Source organism: Pristiophorus japonicus, chromosome 6 (assembly GCF_044704955.1).
Source record: "Pristiophorus japonicus isolate sPriJap1 chromosome 6, sPriJap1.hap1, whole genome shotgun sequence".
Taxonomy (NCBI): domain Eukaryota; kingdom Metazoa; phylum Chordata; class Chondrichthyes; family Pristiophoridae; genus Pristiophorus; species Pristiophorus japonicus.
The window spans coordinates 66852040-66869053 of NC_091982.1; the positions used below are offsets into that span (position 1 = coordinate 66852040).

General features: G+C 48.2%; 1 protein-coding gene across 2 annotated transcripts in view; it reads left to right on the forward strand.

Annotated features, from left to right (window-relative positions):
* Nucleotides 1-17014, forward strand: part of fgf13a (fibroblast growth factor 13a) — a 755468-nt gene that overhangs the window by 331147 nt on the left and 407307 nt on the right. Inside the window, exon 3 of one of the 2 annotated variants that reach the window (XM_070882897.1) lies at nt 2669-2836. The exons of the other annotated variant lie outside the window; for it this stretch is intronic. Within the exon in view, the coding sequence (XP_070738998.1) occupies nt 2669-2836 (168 nt within the window). The remainder of the gene's footprint in view (nt 1-2668; nt 2837-17014) is intronic. 2 annotated transcript variants of the gene reach the window in all.

Consider the following 17014-nt stretch of genomic DNA (forward strand, 5'->3'; position numbering starts at 1 on the left):
TATTAGCCAAGGCATAGAATATAAGAGCAGGGAGATAATGCTTGAACTGTATAAAACATTAGTTAGGTCACAGTTGGAGTACTGTGTGCAATTCTGGTCACCACATTACAGGAAGGATGTGATTGCACTAGAGAGGGTACAGAGGAGATTTACGAGGATGTTGCCTGGACTGGAGAATTTCAGCTATGAGGAAAGATTGGATAGGCTGGGTTTGTTTTCTTTGGAACAGAGGAGAGTGAGGGGAGAGTTAATTGAGGTGTGTAAAATTATGAGGGGCCTAGATAGAGTGGATAGAAAGGACCTATTTCCCTTAGCAGAGAGGTCAACACCAGGGGGCATAGATTTAAAGTAATTGGTAGAAGGATTAGTGGGGAGTTGAGGAGAACTTTCTTCACCCAGAGGGTGGTGGGGGTTTGGAACTCACTGCCTGAGGATGGGAGAGGCAGAAACCCTCGTAGCATTTAAAAAATACTTGGATGTGCACATAAAGTAACTTACAGGGCTACGGACCGAGAGCTGAAAGTGGGATTAGGCTGGGTAGCTCTTGGTCAGCCGGTGCGGACACGATGGGCCCAATTTCCGTGCTGTAAATTTCTGGGATTCAATGATATTCTGGTCAATCTGCCTTCCAACTCACTTTGTGTATCTAATATAGATGTTTAGTTAACATGGGAGCGGTAGCACCGTGGTGACGTGACTGGACCAGTAGTCCAGAGGTCTGGACTAATGATCCGGGGATCTGAGTTATCGCACCCCAGTAGTTGGGAAATTTAAATTCAATTAAATAAATCTGGAATAAAAAGACTAGTGTCAGAAATGGTGACCTTCTGAATTGTCATAAAAAAAACATCTGGTTCACTAATATCCTTTAGGGAAGGAAATCTGCCGTCCTTACCCGGTCTGGGCTTATATGTGACTCCAGACCCACAGCAATGTGGTTGACTCTTAACTGCCCTCTGAAATTGTCCAGCAAGACACTCAGTTGTATTCAAGAAGGCAGCTCACCACCACCTTCTCGAGGGCAACTAGGGGATGGGCAATAAATGCCGGCCTTGCCAGCGACACCCACATCCTGTGAATGAATCGAAAAATAATGCAAGTTGTTTAACTGGTCTGTGGCTGTACCCGCTGCAATGATCAATTTCCAAGTAAGTGTTAAAGTAAGGTTGAGTGAATCCTGGAAAATTGAAAGCAATTATACTTGTTGGGGTGATGGATAATGCCAGTGTGCGTTAGCAATTCGGGTCTGCTATAAATGCTTTTTCGGAGTCAGTCAAGCCCGTAAGCAGATCAGAGTGATCGACAGCTGCTTATACAAGAGCATAACACCGGGGTGTAACAATAGAACTCCCTCGTGATCTGAGCCAGGCATTCACGTCTTTTCCATATATCCCCCATGAACTGATACTCTATAATAAAAGCAGAAAATGCTGGAAATACTCAGCGGGTCAGGCAGCATCTGTGGAGCGAGAAACAGAGTTAATGTTTCAGGTCGATGAACTTTTGTCAGGTACTCTCTGATTACCCTGTCCTCTGATACCCGTACTCAGTACCTCCGTAGCACTGGTTTGAGGGAGATGAAAATGAATTACTTGCTGTCCAGGTGTAACCAGCTGAAATGTTGGTGGTTGCCTTCAGAGTTATTTCCAGGTCTGATTCTGGGTGTAGTTTAGCAAAATGCATCATTATCCAACAATAATAATTGTGCTAAAACTGTCTGACTGTTTATATATTTGTTTGATTGGTTTCCTTTCACTTATTGTCTACAAGTAGGTTTGAAACATAGAAACATAGAAAATAGGTGCAGGAGTAGGCCATTCGGCCCTTCGAGCCTGCACCGCCATGCAATTAGATCAAGGCTGATCTGTATCTCAACTGCATTTACCTGCCTTAACTCAATATCCCTCGATACCCTCACCCAACAAAAATATATCGACCTCAGTCTTGAAAGCTCCAATTATCCCCCAACATCCATAGCATTTTAGGGGAGAGAGTTCCAGAGTCCCACTACCCTCTGTGTGAAGAAGTGCTTCCTGACATCACTCCTGGTTTTAATTTTAACCTTATGCCCCCTTGTTCTGCACTCCCCCACCACCAGAGGAAATAATGTTTCTATATATCATTTGTTAATACCTTGATTAGATCACCCCTCAACTTTCCAAAATCAAGTCAATGCAACCTGTTCCCATCATTTAACCCTTTCAGCCTGGTGAATCTGCCCTGCTCCCTCTCCCGAGGTCGGTATCTCCTTCCCGAGGAGTGAACCCAGTAATCCAGGTGTAGTCTGACCGGGGGCTCTGTACTACAGAAGTCTCGCTTCCTCGCCAGTCAATCCCAAACCTCTCTGAGATAAAATGAGCGCAGCATCTGTGATGTTCTCTCGTGTTTTATTTAAAATTAAAGACAACTTCTGTCTCGTGTGGGAATTGCTGCCAGAGTCTGTGTAACCACTCCATCGGGGTGTGTAAATTCAGCCTGATTAAAATTGGGGAACCCAGGCTTCGCAAAGGCGGAATGCAATCGCTAATAAATGTGGAAAGAGATGGTTTGTTATATATCTTTTGCTTGTCCTGCGGCAGTCGGTGTAAATATTTGAGCAAGACTTGGGGAAAAGCTTGGGGGTGAATACCTTCTAATGTCAGTTCATTTTGTTGTGTGAAAACCACAGTTCTGGATGACGCTGCCTCTGACACACAGGATTACTATGCGTTGCACCGAGACTCTATCCAATCCGCGGATGTTAAGCGAAAAGAGTCCCCCTTTCGTGCTAAGTGTCACGAAATCTTCTGCTGCCCGCTGAAGCAAGTGAACCACAAAGAGAGCACTGACCTGGAAGGTTTGTTCACTAAAGAATCCCATGTCTTGTCTGTCCATGTACCTGTCCCATTCCCCCACCCCCTGGTATGCTGTGTCCTGGGGAGGGGGCTGTACTCAGAGTGCAGACTTTGTGCTTGTGAGGGAGGGAGGGAGGGGGACCTCCCCATTGCTTGCCTGTCAATGTCTTCTGGCTCCGAGGAGTACCTTTTTTTTTGCCAGAATCGCATGCGAGACACCGTTTCTGGTCTGTTTGCTTTGGATGCAGGAAGGTGTGAGAGCACAAAAGAAGGAATGATTTTTTTAATCGCGACTCACTCCATAATCACTGTCTTACCTGGCTGTTTTTGAAAGTTGCTTGCTGTAATAAACCACTCACCCTTTTAAAATGATTCACTTGGCTAAGAGAATGGCACTGTAGCTGGGCAGTCTCTCTCTCTCTCTTTTATAAATGCTTCTGCACATTTGCTCGTACAGGCATCATGCTATTTCTATTCCATTGGCAGAGAAGCAAAGTTAATATGGGAAGTGTATGCACTGCACGTGAAGTTGCATCTTGAAGGAGCGCATTGCATGCAGGTGTATGTCATATGCCCAGAAACTGTAGCATTTTACTGAAGTGATTACAAGTTTTCTCCACAGACACACCCCGTGACTGAAACATCCATGGCAGAGGGTGCACACATGTGCATATGTCTTATTTTGTCTCTTCCCACGGACGATTTCTCTGTTTCCTCCTGTGTGTGTGTGCTTTTTTTTAAACAAAGGATTTTTGCAATCCATGCTTTAAACAATCTGAGGGCCAGGCCAGAAATATCCCAGTCAGAACACTCTGCCTGGGGAGGTTACACACACACACACACAGATAGCAGCACAGTCACACATGCTGTTCACAAGGGAGCATGTCCAGGGTCACAGATACACAACCACCCCCCCTCCCTTCCCTCACCAGTTGAGTATAAAATGATGGAATAAACATATTGTTGTAAATGAAAGGATTCTGGTCTCCACTGCATTAGCATCCCATCAGAACAGGCTCAGCCCCAGAATACTGAGAAAGACTGTGTTTGATTTTCAGCTGTCTCTCCCCAAATTTAATGTCTTCTCGTAAGCAGTCTGCATTCGATCAGTGATTCCTCCTCGTCGCGAATTCTTTCATGTTCAACCCGACAGTTGTCAGTGTTTTCATGCTTAAACCTCAACAACAACTTATATTTATATAGCGCCTTAAAACATAATAAAACGTCCCAAGGTGCAACACAGGAGTGTTATAAGACACAAATTTGACACCGAGCCACATAAGAAGAAATTATGGCAGATGACCAAAAGCTTGGCCAAAGAGGTAGGTTTTAAGGAGCGTCTTAAAGGAAGAAAGAGAGGTAGAGAGGTGGAGAGGTTTAGGGAGGGAGTTCCAGAGCTTAGGGTCTAGGCAGCTGAAGTCACAGCCACCGATGGTTGAGCGATTATAATCAGAGATGCTCAAGAGGGCAGAATTTGAGGAGCGCAGATATATTGGGAGTATGTGAGGCTGGAGGAGATTACAGAGATAGGGAGGGGGCAAGGCTAAGGAGGGATTTGTAAACAAAGATGAGAATGTTGAAATCGAGGTGTTGCTTAACCGGGAGCCAATGTAGGTCAGCGAGCACAGGGGGTGATGGGTGAGCGGGACTTGGTGCGAGTTAGGACATGGGGCAGCCAAGTTTTGGATCACCTCTAGTTTACGTAGGGTAGAATGTGGGAAGCCAGCCAGGAGTGCATTGGAATAGTCAAGTCTAGAGGTAACAAAGGTATGGATGAGGATTTCAGCAGCGGATGAGCTGAGGCAGGGGCAGAGATGGGCGATGTTACGGAGTTGGAAAATGGGTAGTTATGCTGCAGATATGTGGTCGAAAGCTCATTTCAGGGTCAAATATGACACCAAGGTTGCGAACAGACTGGTTCAGCCTCAGACAGAGGTTGGGGAGAGGGATGGAGTCAGTGACTAGGGAACGGAGTTTGTGGCAGGGACCGAAAACAATGGCTTCGGTCTTTCCAATATTCAATTGGAGAAAATTTCTGCTCATCCAGAATTGGATGACGGACAAGCAATCTGACAATTTAGATACCGTGGAGGGGTCGAGAGAAGTGATAGTGAGGTAGAGCTCGGTGTCATCAGCGTACATGTGGAAACTGACGCTGTGTTTACGGATGATGTCGCCAAGGGGCAGCATATAGATGGGAAATAGGAGGGGCCAAGGATAGATCATTGGGAGACACCAGAGGTAACGATGCGGGGGTGGGAAGAGAAGCCGCTGCCGGTAATTCTCAGGCTACACCAATAACAGTAGGGTCGCTGGTTTACGGTTGGTGACTGATTGTGACATTCTTGGGATGTGGGTGTCACTGGCAAGGCCGGCATTTATTGTTAAATCCTAGCGATACGACTGAGGGGCTTGTTAGGCCACTTCAGAGGGCAGTGTCGGTGTGCAACTGGAGTCGCCTATAGACCAGACCGGGTAAGGACAGCAGGTATTCTTCCCTAAAGGGACATTACTGAACCCGTTGGATTTTTATGACAATCCGATAGCTTCGTGATCATTGTTACCAAAACCAGCTTTTTAGTTCCAGATTTTTTTAAGTGAATTCACATTCACATACTGGATTCAAATTTGAAGTCACATTCTATTGGATGATTGGTTCACGCCTCTGGATGATTAACCCGCTAACATAACCACTGCTCTACTGTATCCACGTACCCACATTGGATTCCGGGATTTTTACTGTTATTTTGGGAATCAACCCCGATTCCATCCATTTATAATTCAGCCTCTGGCGACTGACTACATTAAACTCTGGAATTATTACATGGGATTTGGGATTTTCCAGTGATTTTTATCGGTATTTTTGAGGCATATTACTGGGTGATCCTTTTCATTTTCCGGTGAAAATTTCAAATCGTCTTTGAATGTGTAAGTATCAGTGGAAAGGATCATTCCATGTTCAGAGATCTCGTTCTCTACCTCCCTTCCTCCCTCTCTCGCTCTCTCTCTGCCTCCCTCCCCCTCTCGCGCGCTCTCTCTCTCTCTCTACCTCCCTCTCTCTCTCTCTCCCTCCCTCCCCCCTTTATCTCCCTCCCTCCCTCCCCCTCTCTCCCTCCCTCCCTCTCTCTCCCTCCCTCTCTCTCCCACTCTCTCCCTCTCTCTCCCATTCTCTCCCTCTCTCTCTCTTCCTCTCTCTCACTCCCTCCCTCTCTCTCTCTCTCTCTCCCTCCCTCCCCCCCCCCCCCATCTCTCTCTCGACTTGTTACCAAACACTGAGTCTGAAAATAAAGTCCAACACAAACTCATCCCCTTTCTCCATACATAGTGAGGAGAGCGGACTGGATCGATCATTTACTGGGGTTAAGGCAATCGGACAGGCAGAATCCATTATGGAGTTTGCACGGAAATTTGCTTCAGTGCTTCGATTATTCAAATAAAAATAGGCACAAAAAGATAAATTGTAAAATTCAGCTAATTTTAGATATTAGGACAGACGGCCTTTTCAATTCGAGGCAGAAGTGAATCTTTACCTTTGGTTTACAGTTTGAACAACTTATCACTGGGACTCTATGGCCTAGAAACAGGGCCTGATTTGCCCCCGTTTGTGGGTATAACGGTACCAATTCCACAGGCCCCAGGATGCCTGCAATACGCCCAATTCTATTTAGGTGTTGGATAACATGCAGCGCCCCGGGCGATCAATTACAATAGGTGTTGGGCCACTTGCATATTAATGAGGGGCTGAACTCCTGCTTGAGAACTCACTCTGCAAAATAGTTCAGTTCCAGGCCTGGTCTGCGCAGGCTTTAGAATCAGAATAGTTACAGCATGGAAGGAGGCCACCATTCAGCCCTTCGAGCCCATGCTGACTCTCAGCTAATTCCACTGTCCCGCCTTTTCCCCGTAGCTCTGCAAATGTTGTTTCCTTCAGATACTTATCCAATTCCCTTTCGAAAGATAACTTTCAATCTGCCTCCACCACCCTCTCAGGCAGCGCATTCCAGATCCTAACCACTCGCTGCGTAAACAAGTTTTTTCTTATGTCGCCTTTGGTTCTTCTGCCAATCACCTTAAATCTGTGTCCTCTGGTTCTCGACCCTTCCGCCAATGGGAACAGTTTCTCTCTGTCTACTCTGTCCAGACCCCTCATGATTTTGAACACCTCGATCAAATCTCCTCTCAACCTTCTCTGCTCCAAGGAGAACAACCCCAACTTCTCCAGTCCATTCACGTAACTGAAGTCCCTCATCCCTGGAATCATTTCCATAAATCTTTTCTGCGCCCTCTGTGAGGCCTTCCAGTGATTGCTGCGGCCACCTATAACAAGTACAGTTATTATTTTTATTTCGCCTTCATCTGGAACCAGAGGAACAGGAGAGCTCTTTTGTCTGATGTCTCACATCATGAGGGGCACTGCCGGCTTGCGATAGCTCCCCCCACTCTTGTTCACCTCCGTCCTGCGCCCCCCAATGACCTACCTGAGGGGCACTGCCGTCGAGGCAGTCGTAGCAAATTGGGCCTGTTCAAACCGGCCAGCTGGATGCCTGATTGCCGCTGGCAGCTCAGCAGAGGTATGGTGATGAGGGTCTGGCCTCAATATGGAGTCTGACTGCTGTCACACTCCCAGTTCTGCACCTGACAACAGGCCTAAATGAATTTTTCGGCCTGTAATAGAGCGATACAGAACAGGCGGGGGCCAGTCAGCACCATCGTGCCTGTGTCAGCTCTTTGAAAGAGCGACTGAATTAGCCCCACTCTCCCCTGTCCTGTCCCCATAGCCCTGGAATTTTTTTCCCATTAGGTATATATCCAATTCCCGTTTGAAAGTTACTATTGAATCTGCTCCCATGGCCCTTTCAGGCAGTGTGTTCCAGATTACCACAACTCGCTGCATTAAAAATTTTTTATCTCCTTCTCTGGTACTTTTGCAAATTACCTAAAATCTGGTTACCGACCCTCCTGCCAGTGGGAACAGTTTATCCTTGTGTAGTAATACCCGCCTTCCTGTATGGCTCAGAGACATGGACCATATACAGCAGACACCTCAAGTCGCTGGAGAAATACCACCAACAATGTCTCCGCAAGATCCTACAAATCCCCTGGGAGGACAGACGCACCAACATTAGCATCCTCGACCAGGCCAACATCCCGAGCATTGAAGCACTGACCACACTTGATCAGCTCCGCTGGGCAGGCCACATTGTCCGTATGCCAGACACAAGACTCACAAAGCAAGTGCTCTACTCGGAACTCCTTCATGGCAAACGAGCCAAAGGTGGGCAGAGGAAACATTACAAGAACACCCTCAAAGCCTCCCTGATAAAGTGCAACATCCCCACTGACACCTGGGAGTCACTGGCCATAGACCGCCCTAAGTGGAGGAAGCGCATCCGGGAGGGCGCTGAGCACCTCGAGTCTCGTCACTGAGAGCATGCAGGCAGCGGAAGCAGCGTGCGGCAAACCAATCCCATCCACCCCTTCCCTCAACGACTATCTGTCCCACCTGTGACAGAGACTGTGGCTCTCGTATTGGACTGTTCAGCCACCTAAGGACTCATGTTAAGAGTGGAAGCAAGTCTTCCTCGATTCCGTGGGACTGCCTATGATGATGATGATGATTTACTCTATCAAAACCTTGATTTTGAACACCTCTATCAAATCTCCCCTTAACATTCTCTGCTCTGAGGAGAACAACCCCAGCTTCCCCATTCTTTCCACGTAACTGAAGTCCCTCATCCCTGGGACCATTCTCCTAAATCTCTGCACCCTCTCTACGTATGATGGAACATTCCTGTTTCTTAGAGTTTAATCAAAGGCGTAACAGTCACTGCCATCCCTGTTATAATCGATTCGGCTCTTCAGACGCACATTGTGGGGAGGTCAAGTACCCTCAAGGGTCAGGGGTCAGAGAGGTGATTGCCCTCTGCATCACTGACCATCAGTTGAACCTGTGGAGAAGAGGAAATTACTCTTTCAAATTACTGAGTGTTTATGCAAAATGGATGAAAACCAAAACCTCAAATTCTTAATATAAATGGGGAAGGATGTGTTACTAGAACATAAGAACATAAGAAATAGGAGCAGGAATAGGCCATACGGCCCCTCGAGTCTGCTCCACCATTCAATAAGGTCATGCTGATCTGATCTTGGCCTCAACTCCACTTCCCCGCCCGCTTCCCATAACCCACGACTCCCTTATAGTTCAAGAATCTGTCCATCTTAGCCTTGAATAAAAGTTACTGAACTTAAATTTAATGAAAATATAGAACATTCACAGTTTTGATTGCTTTGAAGGGAAGTAGCTATTCTGTTGTAAAGTTAATGAACACTCTGAAATGGTTGGACTCTAGTGATTTATTTCCCTCATAATTATTATATGATACTCGTGATAGCGTAGACCAGGCTCCTCATTTCCTTAATTCTGGTTCAGACGACAAATTCATTCCCTTATTATAGCCTCCTGTGAATCATGTCAGCATTATTCTGCAGTAAAGGCAATTTAGCTCTCTTCAGTCTTCTATCAATGTCTATGACGTCCCACTCCAATTCAGTCCCTGGATTGAAATGGTGTGCATCAACCATTCGAGTTTTACCCTGGTGGCTCATGAGGTCACCTTAACTACCTGAGTAAATTACATTTCTGTTTCTGCCTCTCTATGGCCGCTCAGGGTATGGCCTCCCGATCAGTCAGCATGATGGATCATCGACTCTCCGGCTTATGCACCGAGGCGATTTCATTGCATTACCAGAATTGCCAGGTGCTGCAGTCAGACGGGAAAGTCAGGGATGGTATTGATACAGTCGTGCTGCACATTGACTGAGTACAATGGGGGTTTATTTCCCCATGACTAGAGCCCATAATTTGACGTTCATCGGATACAACCTTTGCAGAACTGTGTAATTTCCGGCTGTAGGCAGCTGCTGTTTCGAGACAGTCCCTGGATGACACCACAAAGACTAGTGGTCCTGTAAGATTAAGATCACAGGTCACACACAGATACCCAAAGGGTCTTGCGAGTTATCAGGCATTTTATTAAGGGAGTGGTAGTTCAAATATAGTCAAACACAATACACAATCAGGATGGACATAGTAAACATACGGCCGTGACAAATAGTTGTTATTGGTCCCGATCGGACAGACGGCTGGTGGCACAAACAGCTCTTATCTTCACTGTCCGCCTTGAATATCCTCAACTCCCCTTTCCCGCCCGATCTCCATATCCCCTGATTCCCCCACAGTCCAAAAATCTATCTATCTCAACTTTGAATATATTCAGAGATTTAGCCTCCACAGCCCTCTGGGGCAGAGAATTTCAAAGATTCACAACCCTCTGAGTGAAGAAATTCCTCCTCATCTCTGTCCCTAAATGGCCGACCCCTTATCCTGAGACTGTGCCCTCTGGTTCGAGACTCTCCAGCCCGGGGGAAACACCCTCCCTGCACCTACCCTGTCAATCCCCCTCAGGATCTTGTATGTTTCAATGAGATCACACGTCATTCTTCTAAACTCCAGAGAGTATCGGCTCAATCTATGCAATTTCTCATCATAGGACAGCCCTCTCATCCCAGAAATCAATCTAGTGACCCTTTGTTGCATCACCACCAAGTTAAATATATCCTTCCTTACATAAGGAGACCAAAACTGTGCACAGTACTCCAGGTGTGGTCTCACCAAGGCCCTGTACAATTGTAGCATGACTTCCTTACTCTTATACACCAACCCCCTTGCAATAAAGGAAAAGTTTCAACATTTTTCCTAAGATTGAAGACTCCCTTGATATGAGATCCCTTCAACTTTCTGTGCTCTAATTTTCCAGTCTCGCATCCTAACTTGTATCCTCTCATCCTGAGATCATCCCAATAGATACAATTTGTGTCAATGCGCACATTACTGGAGACAGTTCTCGACTGGGGAGACCATCTGGAATCGCAGGGTTGGGTCAGGAGCCTGTTCCGTTCTTCCAATCAGGGAATGAGGTGCATGCAAGGGTGGCCCGCTCTGGCAGAACGTGTTCCAGGAGGTTTCACCACATGACCTCCTGCCTTCATCCACCCCACCCCCCCACGCTCCCGCCATTGGTCGCCTGACATGTCCATCGTCGCGGGGTCCCGCCTTACCACGGCCAATCGGGAAGCAAGAAGGCTTTTCATTGCCTGATTGGATGATTCTTGACTCTCAATCATTCTCTCCCCATCTGCAATATTTTTATAACTGGTAAACAAAAGAGTTCAATGAAAACGAAAAGAACACAATTGTTTTATTGCCCCAGTGTTTTTTTTTTGTCTCTCGGGGTTTTTGCTGGCAGCAGTGTCCGAGAGATTAATCGTCAATTCCTGGAGATTCCCGGCCAATCATGGAAGGTTGGTAACCGGGGTGTGTGGGACCTTGAATATTCAAAGCCAGCACTTAACTTTTCTGGACAGTTGAATTATTTTCTGCTCCTGCAACCTTAATAAACTTAAACGGGAACCCGTGTTGTGAACCATTTGGGGCGGAAATTGCCCTCCGCCCCATTGTGCATGGGGCGGACAATCCAAGAAAATTCAGTTCTTTGGGTTTTGTTTTGGTGCGGGCGGGTCGGAACGGCCGTCGCTCCGTGTCACCAATGCTGTGCTGACGTTCCACAACGCCCCCTCCCCTTCCGTTAAAAGGGAGAGTCACTGCAAACTCTGCAACATTTTTAGTTCGTCAACTGGGCCACCAGGGAGGGTTTTGGCCGGGCCAGCGGCCTGGCGCCCAAGAGGTGGGTGCCGGGCTGCCTGTTGGTGGCCCGGCCGAACCCGGGGGGTATAATTGTCGGTTGACAATAAAAAATAATATGGAGTTGCCGGCAGTGCCACGTCCCGTTTAAGGGCGGACACGCTGCCCAGGCACAAGCCGCACCCCGCAGAGGGAAGCGCTCGGTTACACCGACCAGCGGCGCCGCTCCCACGGAGCAATTTCCCGCATGGGGTGGAAAGGGAGTTGCCGCCGGTCGGTAAGGGGTCAGCGCGTGCCCAACATGGCGGGAAAACGGGCGGGCCAAAAACCCATTCCCACCGCTTCCGGCCCGGGGACAATTTAGGGCGGGTCGGCCCATTCCGTCCGCCCCCAGTCAGTGAAGCCTCTCCTCTCCTTATGGAGGGGGGCAATTTCAGTCCCTTTGTTTCTTCTCTCCCCTCCCCCCACAGTTCCCCGAACATTTGCTTTGACCTTCTCCGTGGTTCTGGGGATGAAGGATTGCGCGGGCGTTTGTGTGCACAGTCAGCGACACAAGCCAGACGACACCGAGAGAAGGCGCCACACAATGGAACGGGCATGGCCTACACAGCCTATGCTTGCAACTCCCGAGTCCGATGTTCTCCAGCTCAAATTGGGGGAAGTTCGCCAAACTATAATCGGGGCAATCCCTTCCATTATGGTGTGTAAACGAGGTTTTGCTGGATCATTGCTCAGCTTATTAGCGGCATCGTTTCAAATTAGCACCACTTACATATTGCTCAGCCCCATACAGTTTGGGGAGTGAGGACTGCAGCTCTTATCACGGAATCGTACAGCACAGAAGGAGGCCACTTGGCCCATTGTGCCTGTGCTGGCTCTATGAAAGAGCGATCCCGTTAGTCCCACTCCCCCTGCTCTTTCTCCATAGCCCTGAAAATTTCTGCTTTTCAACTATTTACCCAATTAACCTTCTGAAAGTTACTATTGAATCTGCTTCCACCGCCCTTTCAGGCAGCAACTTCCAGATCATAAAAATTTGCTGCGTAAAAAAATGTTGCCTTGATTTCCCCCGCTCGTCCTTTCGCCAAATATCTGAAATAATACCTTGTCCTATTTTGCTCAGAAAACTGAGATCAGAATAATGGCTTTGAAGCACAGTGGAGGTGTTTAACCTCAGTAACTGCCGTTAAAACATGGGAAGGTGGAATCCCTGTCTAGTGTCAAGGATTATCCCCTCATTGATTTTGGGCCACACCGTCCAGATTTTTGAACAACCTCTCTGATTTATACATTTAATATCAGTTGGGCAGCGGACATCTGGTGACCTGGGTTTGTGTCAGTTCTTCATACCTCTTCCTGCTGTTCTTTTGGTTCCAGGCTGGTACCAGAGACGAGGGATTTCAGTGACGTGGAGAGACTGGAGAAGCTGGGATTGTTTTTGTTTTCTTTAGAGCAGAGAAGGTTAAGGGGAGAGTTGATCGAGGTGTTCAAAATCATGAAGGGTATAGATCCAGTGGCAGGAGGGTTGGTAACCAGAGGGACACAGATTGAAGGTAATTGGCAAAAGGACCAGAGGCCAATAAGGAGAATGTTTTGACGCAGCGAGTTGTGATGATCTGGAATGCGCTGCCTGGCGGTGGAAGCAGATTCAATAGTAACTTACATAAAGGAATATAAACTTGACGGTGGAAAATTTTCAGGGATACGGGGAAAGAGCAGGGGGAGTGGGACTAATCGGATCGCACTGTCACAGAGCCGGCACAGGTGTGATTGGCCGATTGGATCCTTCTGTACTGTAAAATTCTATTAATCTACGTCCTCGTTACAATTCTTAATGTTTTAATTAATTACCAACAACAACAGTTGGAGCGCTATCCGACAACCCACTGTCCACAATCACAAAGATAACTACAGATGAGAAAAGGAATATAGGAGCTGGCAAAGGACATTCAGCCCCTCGAACCTATTACGCCATTCAGTTAGATCATGGCTGATCTGTACCCCAAATCCATTTACCCACCTTTACTCCATATCCCTCGATACCCTCAGCCAACAGAAATCTATCCAGCTCTGTCTTGATTATTTCAATTGAATCCCAGCATCCACAACAACAACAACAACACCTTTAACATCGAAACATGTCCCAAGGTGCATCAGAGCAGCGATTATCAAACACAATTTGACACTGAGCCCCATAAGGTGATATTAGGACAGGTGACAACATTCTTGGTTAAACAGGTAGGTTTTAAGGAGCGCCTTAAAGGAGAAGAAAGCATCAGCAAGTTGGAAAGGTTTAGGGAGGGAATTCCAGAGCTTGGGGCCCAGGCAGCTGAAGGCAAGGCCACCGATGGTGGAATGATGGAAATCGGAGATGGTCAAGAGGCCAGACTTGGAGGAGTGCAGAGATCCCGGAGGGTTGTGGGGCTGGAGGATGTTAGAGAGATGGGGAAGGTGAGGCCATAGAGAGATTGGAACATGAGGAGAATTTTAAATTGAGGCGTTGCCAGACCGGGAGCCAGTGTAGGTCAGCGAGCACAGGGCCAATGGGTGAGTGGGATTGGTGTGGATTAGGAGACCTAGCAACAGAGTTTTGGATAAGTTCAAGTTTATGGAGGGTAGAATGTGGGATGGCATCCAGAAGTGCGTTGGAATGGTTAGGGTAACAAAGGCATGGATGAGGGTTTCAGCATTGGATGAGCTGAGGCAGGGGCGCAGACGGACGATGTTACGGAGGTGAAAGTAGGCGGTGTTGCTGATGGAGAGGCTACGGGATCAGAAGCACAGCTGAGAGTCAGATAGGATGCCGAGGTTGCGACCAGTCTGGTTCAGCCTGAGCCAGTGGCCAGGGATGGGATCGGAGGTCAGCGAATGGAGTTCATGGCGGGGACCCGAGGGAATCACAAAAAGGAAGAAGGAAAAGGTGCGTTTTTGAGATGCCCTTTTCTAATTTTAAATTACTGCATTGTGCCATTCTCAGTTGGAACATTGTCAGGCGACCCACCCTTCACAATCACAAGGATAACTACAGATAGACAAAGGGACACGGGAGCAGGAGGAGGCCATTCAGTCTGATCATTGGTGATCTGCACCCCTGACTGCATTTAAACATCCTTGCTCCTTATCCCTAGACACCCTTACCCAACAAAAATCTATCAATCTCTGTTTTGAAAGCACCCACAACCCTTTGGGGAAGAGTTCCAGATTACCATCACACTTTATGTGAAGAAGCGTTTCCTGATTTCACTCAGACCTGACGCTAATTTAAAATTGTCCCTCCATGTTCTGGACTCCGCCACCAGAAGAAATAGTTTGGGGGACAAATTTCTCCCCACCCCAAACGGAGTGCTCCCACCCCCTTTTGATGGTTTTTACCCCAGCTGCGGTTCAGGTCGACTCTTTCGCCAAATCGCGCTCTTTGTTGTTTTTATGTTTTGATCCGGAAGTCGGTGTAAATGGGGGCGGTGACTATACCCGAGGGGCAAAGACGCAGCGGTGACAGCAACTGAGGGGCGGAAGTTGGGGGCGGTGCGTATTCACCGCTGCGATGACGTCATCACAGCGCCGTGTCACCACAGCTCTCCCTTCACTTAAAGGGGAGAGCCTCCGCATTTTTAAACTTCGCCCCGCTGGGCCACCAGGGAGGTTTCCGGCCTGGCTAGCGGCCTGGCGCTCAAGGGGAGGTGCCAGGCTGCCTGTTGGCGGCCCGGCCGACCCCGGGGGCATAATTGTTGGGCCGACCTGGCAGTCTGCCGCCAAAAGAAAAACATGGCGGCCGCAGCAGCAGACCCTCCCCTTTAAAGGAAGCCACACCACGTTGCAGAAGGCCACAGCCTCACTGGACCACCAGGAAAAAGCAGGTTTTGGCACCGCCGGACGGGCTGAAGGTTTTTGGAGGGGTATGTCGCCGTCGGGGGTGCAGTAGATCGGCGGTGCGCACAATGCTTAACACCGATCAGCAGCAGCGGAGTGTTGGGGGGGATCGGGGCACCAGCGGGAAAGCTCGAGAGGGCAATTGGGCTATCAGCAGCCATTCCACCAAAAGTAACCGGCCACTCCACTCCGCCGATTTGTGATGGTAACAGGCCTTAAAGAAAGGGCAGTTTCGGGCCCAAAGTGTGCGTATGCCTGCTGTGTTTGTTTCCACGTATGTGCGTTGCCTGTATGTGTGTATGTGTGTCTGCATCTGTGTTTGTGAGTGTCTGCGTGTCTGCATATGCATGCCTGCATGTGTCTGTGCGCCTGCATTTATGTATATGTGAACATGTGTGTGTGCGTGCCTGCATGTGTATCTGCATGTGCACACCTGTGTGTGTGCATGCACCTCTTGCGTGTCTATGTGTGGGTTTCTGTGTGTGTGTTTCTGTGCATGTGTGTGTGTGTGTGTGTGTGCGCCAGCGTGTGTGAGTCTATGTGTGAGTCTGTTTGAATGTGAGTCTGTGAGTGTGAGTGAGGGTGTGAGTCTGTGAGTGTGAGGTTATGTGTGCATGAGTCTGTGTGTGTGAGTCTATGTGTGCGAGTCTGTGTGTGTGTGAGTCTGTCATGTGAATCCATGAGTGTGAGTCTGTGAGTATGTCTGTGTGTGTGTGTGAGTGTGAGTGAGTATGTGAGTCTGTGTGTGAGACTCCCAAAGCAAGCGCTCTACTCGGAACTCCTTCACGGCAAACGAGCCAAAGGTGGGCAGAGGAAACGTTACAAGGACACCCTCAAAGCCTCCTTGATAAAGTGCAACATCCCCACTGACACCTGGGAGTCCCTGGCCAAAGAACGCCCTAAGTGGAGGAAGTGTATCCGGGGGGCTGCTGAGCACCTCGAGTCTCGTCGCCAAGAGCATGCAGAAATCAAGCGCAGGCAGCGGAAAGAGCGTGGGGCAAACCAAACTCCCTGCCCACCCTTTCCCTCAACGACTATCTGTCCCACCTGTGACAGGGGCTGTAGTTCTCGTATTGGACTGTTCAGCCACCTATGGACGCATTTTAGAGTCCGAGGGACTGCCTAGGATGATGATGATGAGTGTGTGGGTGAATGTGTGTGTGGGTCTATGTGATTGTGTGTGTGTGAGAGTGTGTGTTAGTGTGAGAGTGTGTGTCTGTGTGTGTGAGTTTATGTGAGTGTGTGTGATTCTGTGTGTGTGTGAGTGTGTGTTAATGTGAGTGTGTGTCTATGTGTGAGACTCCCAAAGCAAGCGCTCTACTCGGAATTCCTTCACGGCAAACAAGCCAAAGGTGGGCAGTGGAAACGTTACAGGGACACCCTCAAAGCCTCCCTGATAAAGTGCAACATCCCCACTGACACCTGGGAGTCTCTGGCCAAAGACCGCCCTCTGTGTGTGTATGTGTGTGTGTGTCTGTGTGTGTGTGTGTGAGTCTGTGTGTGTGTGTGTGATTCTGTGTCTGTTTGTGAGTCTGTGTGTGTGTCTGTGTCTGTGTGTGTAGTGTCCCTACACCTTACTACAAACTCACACGAGGCATAGATATATCAG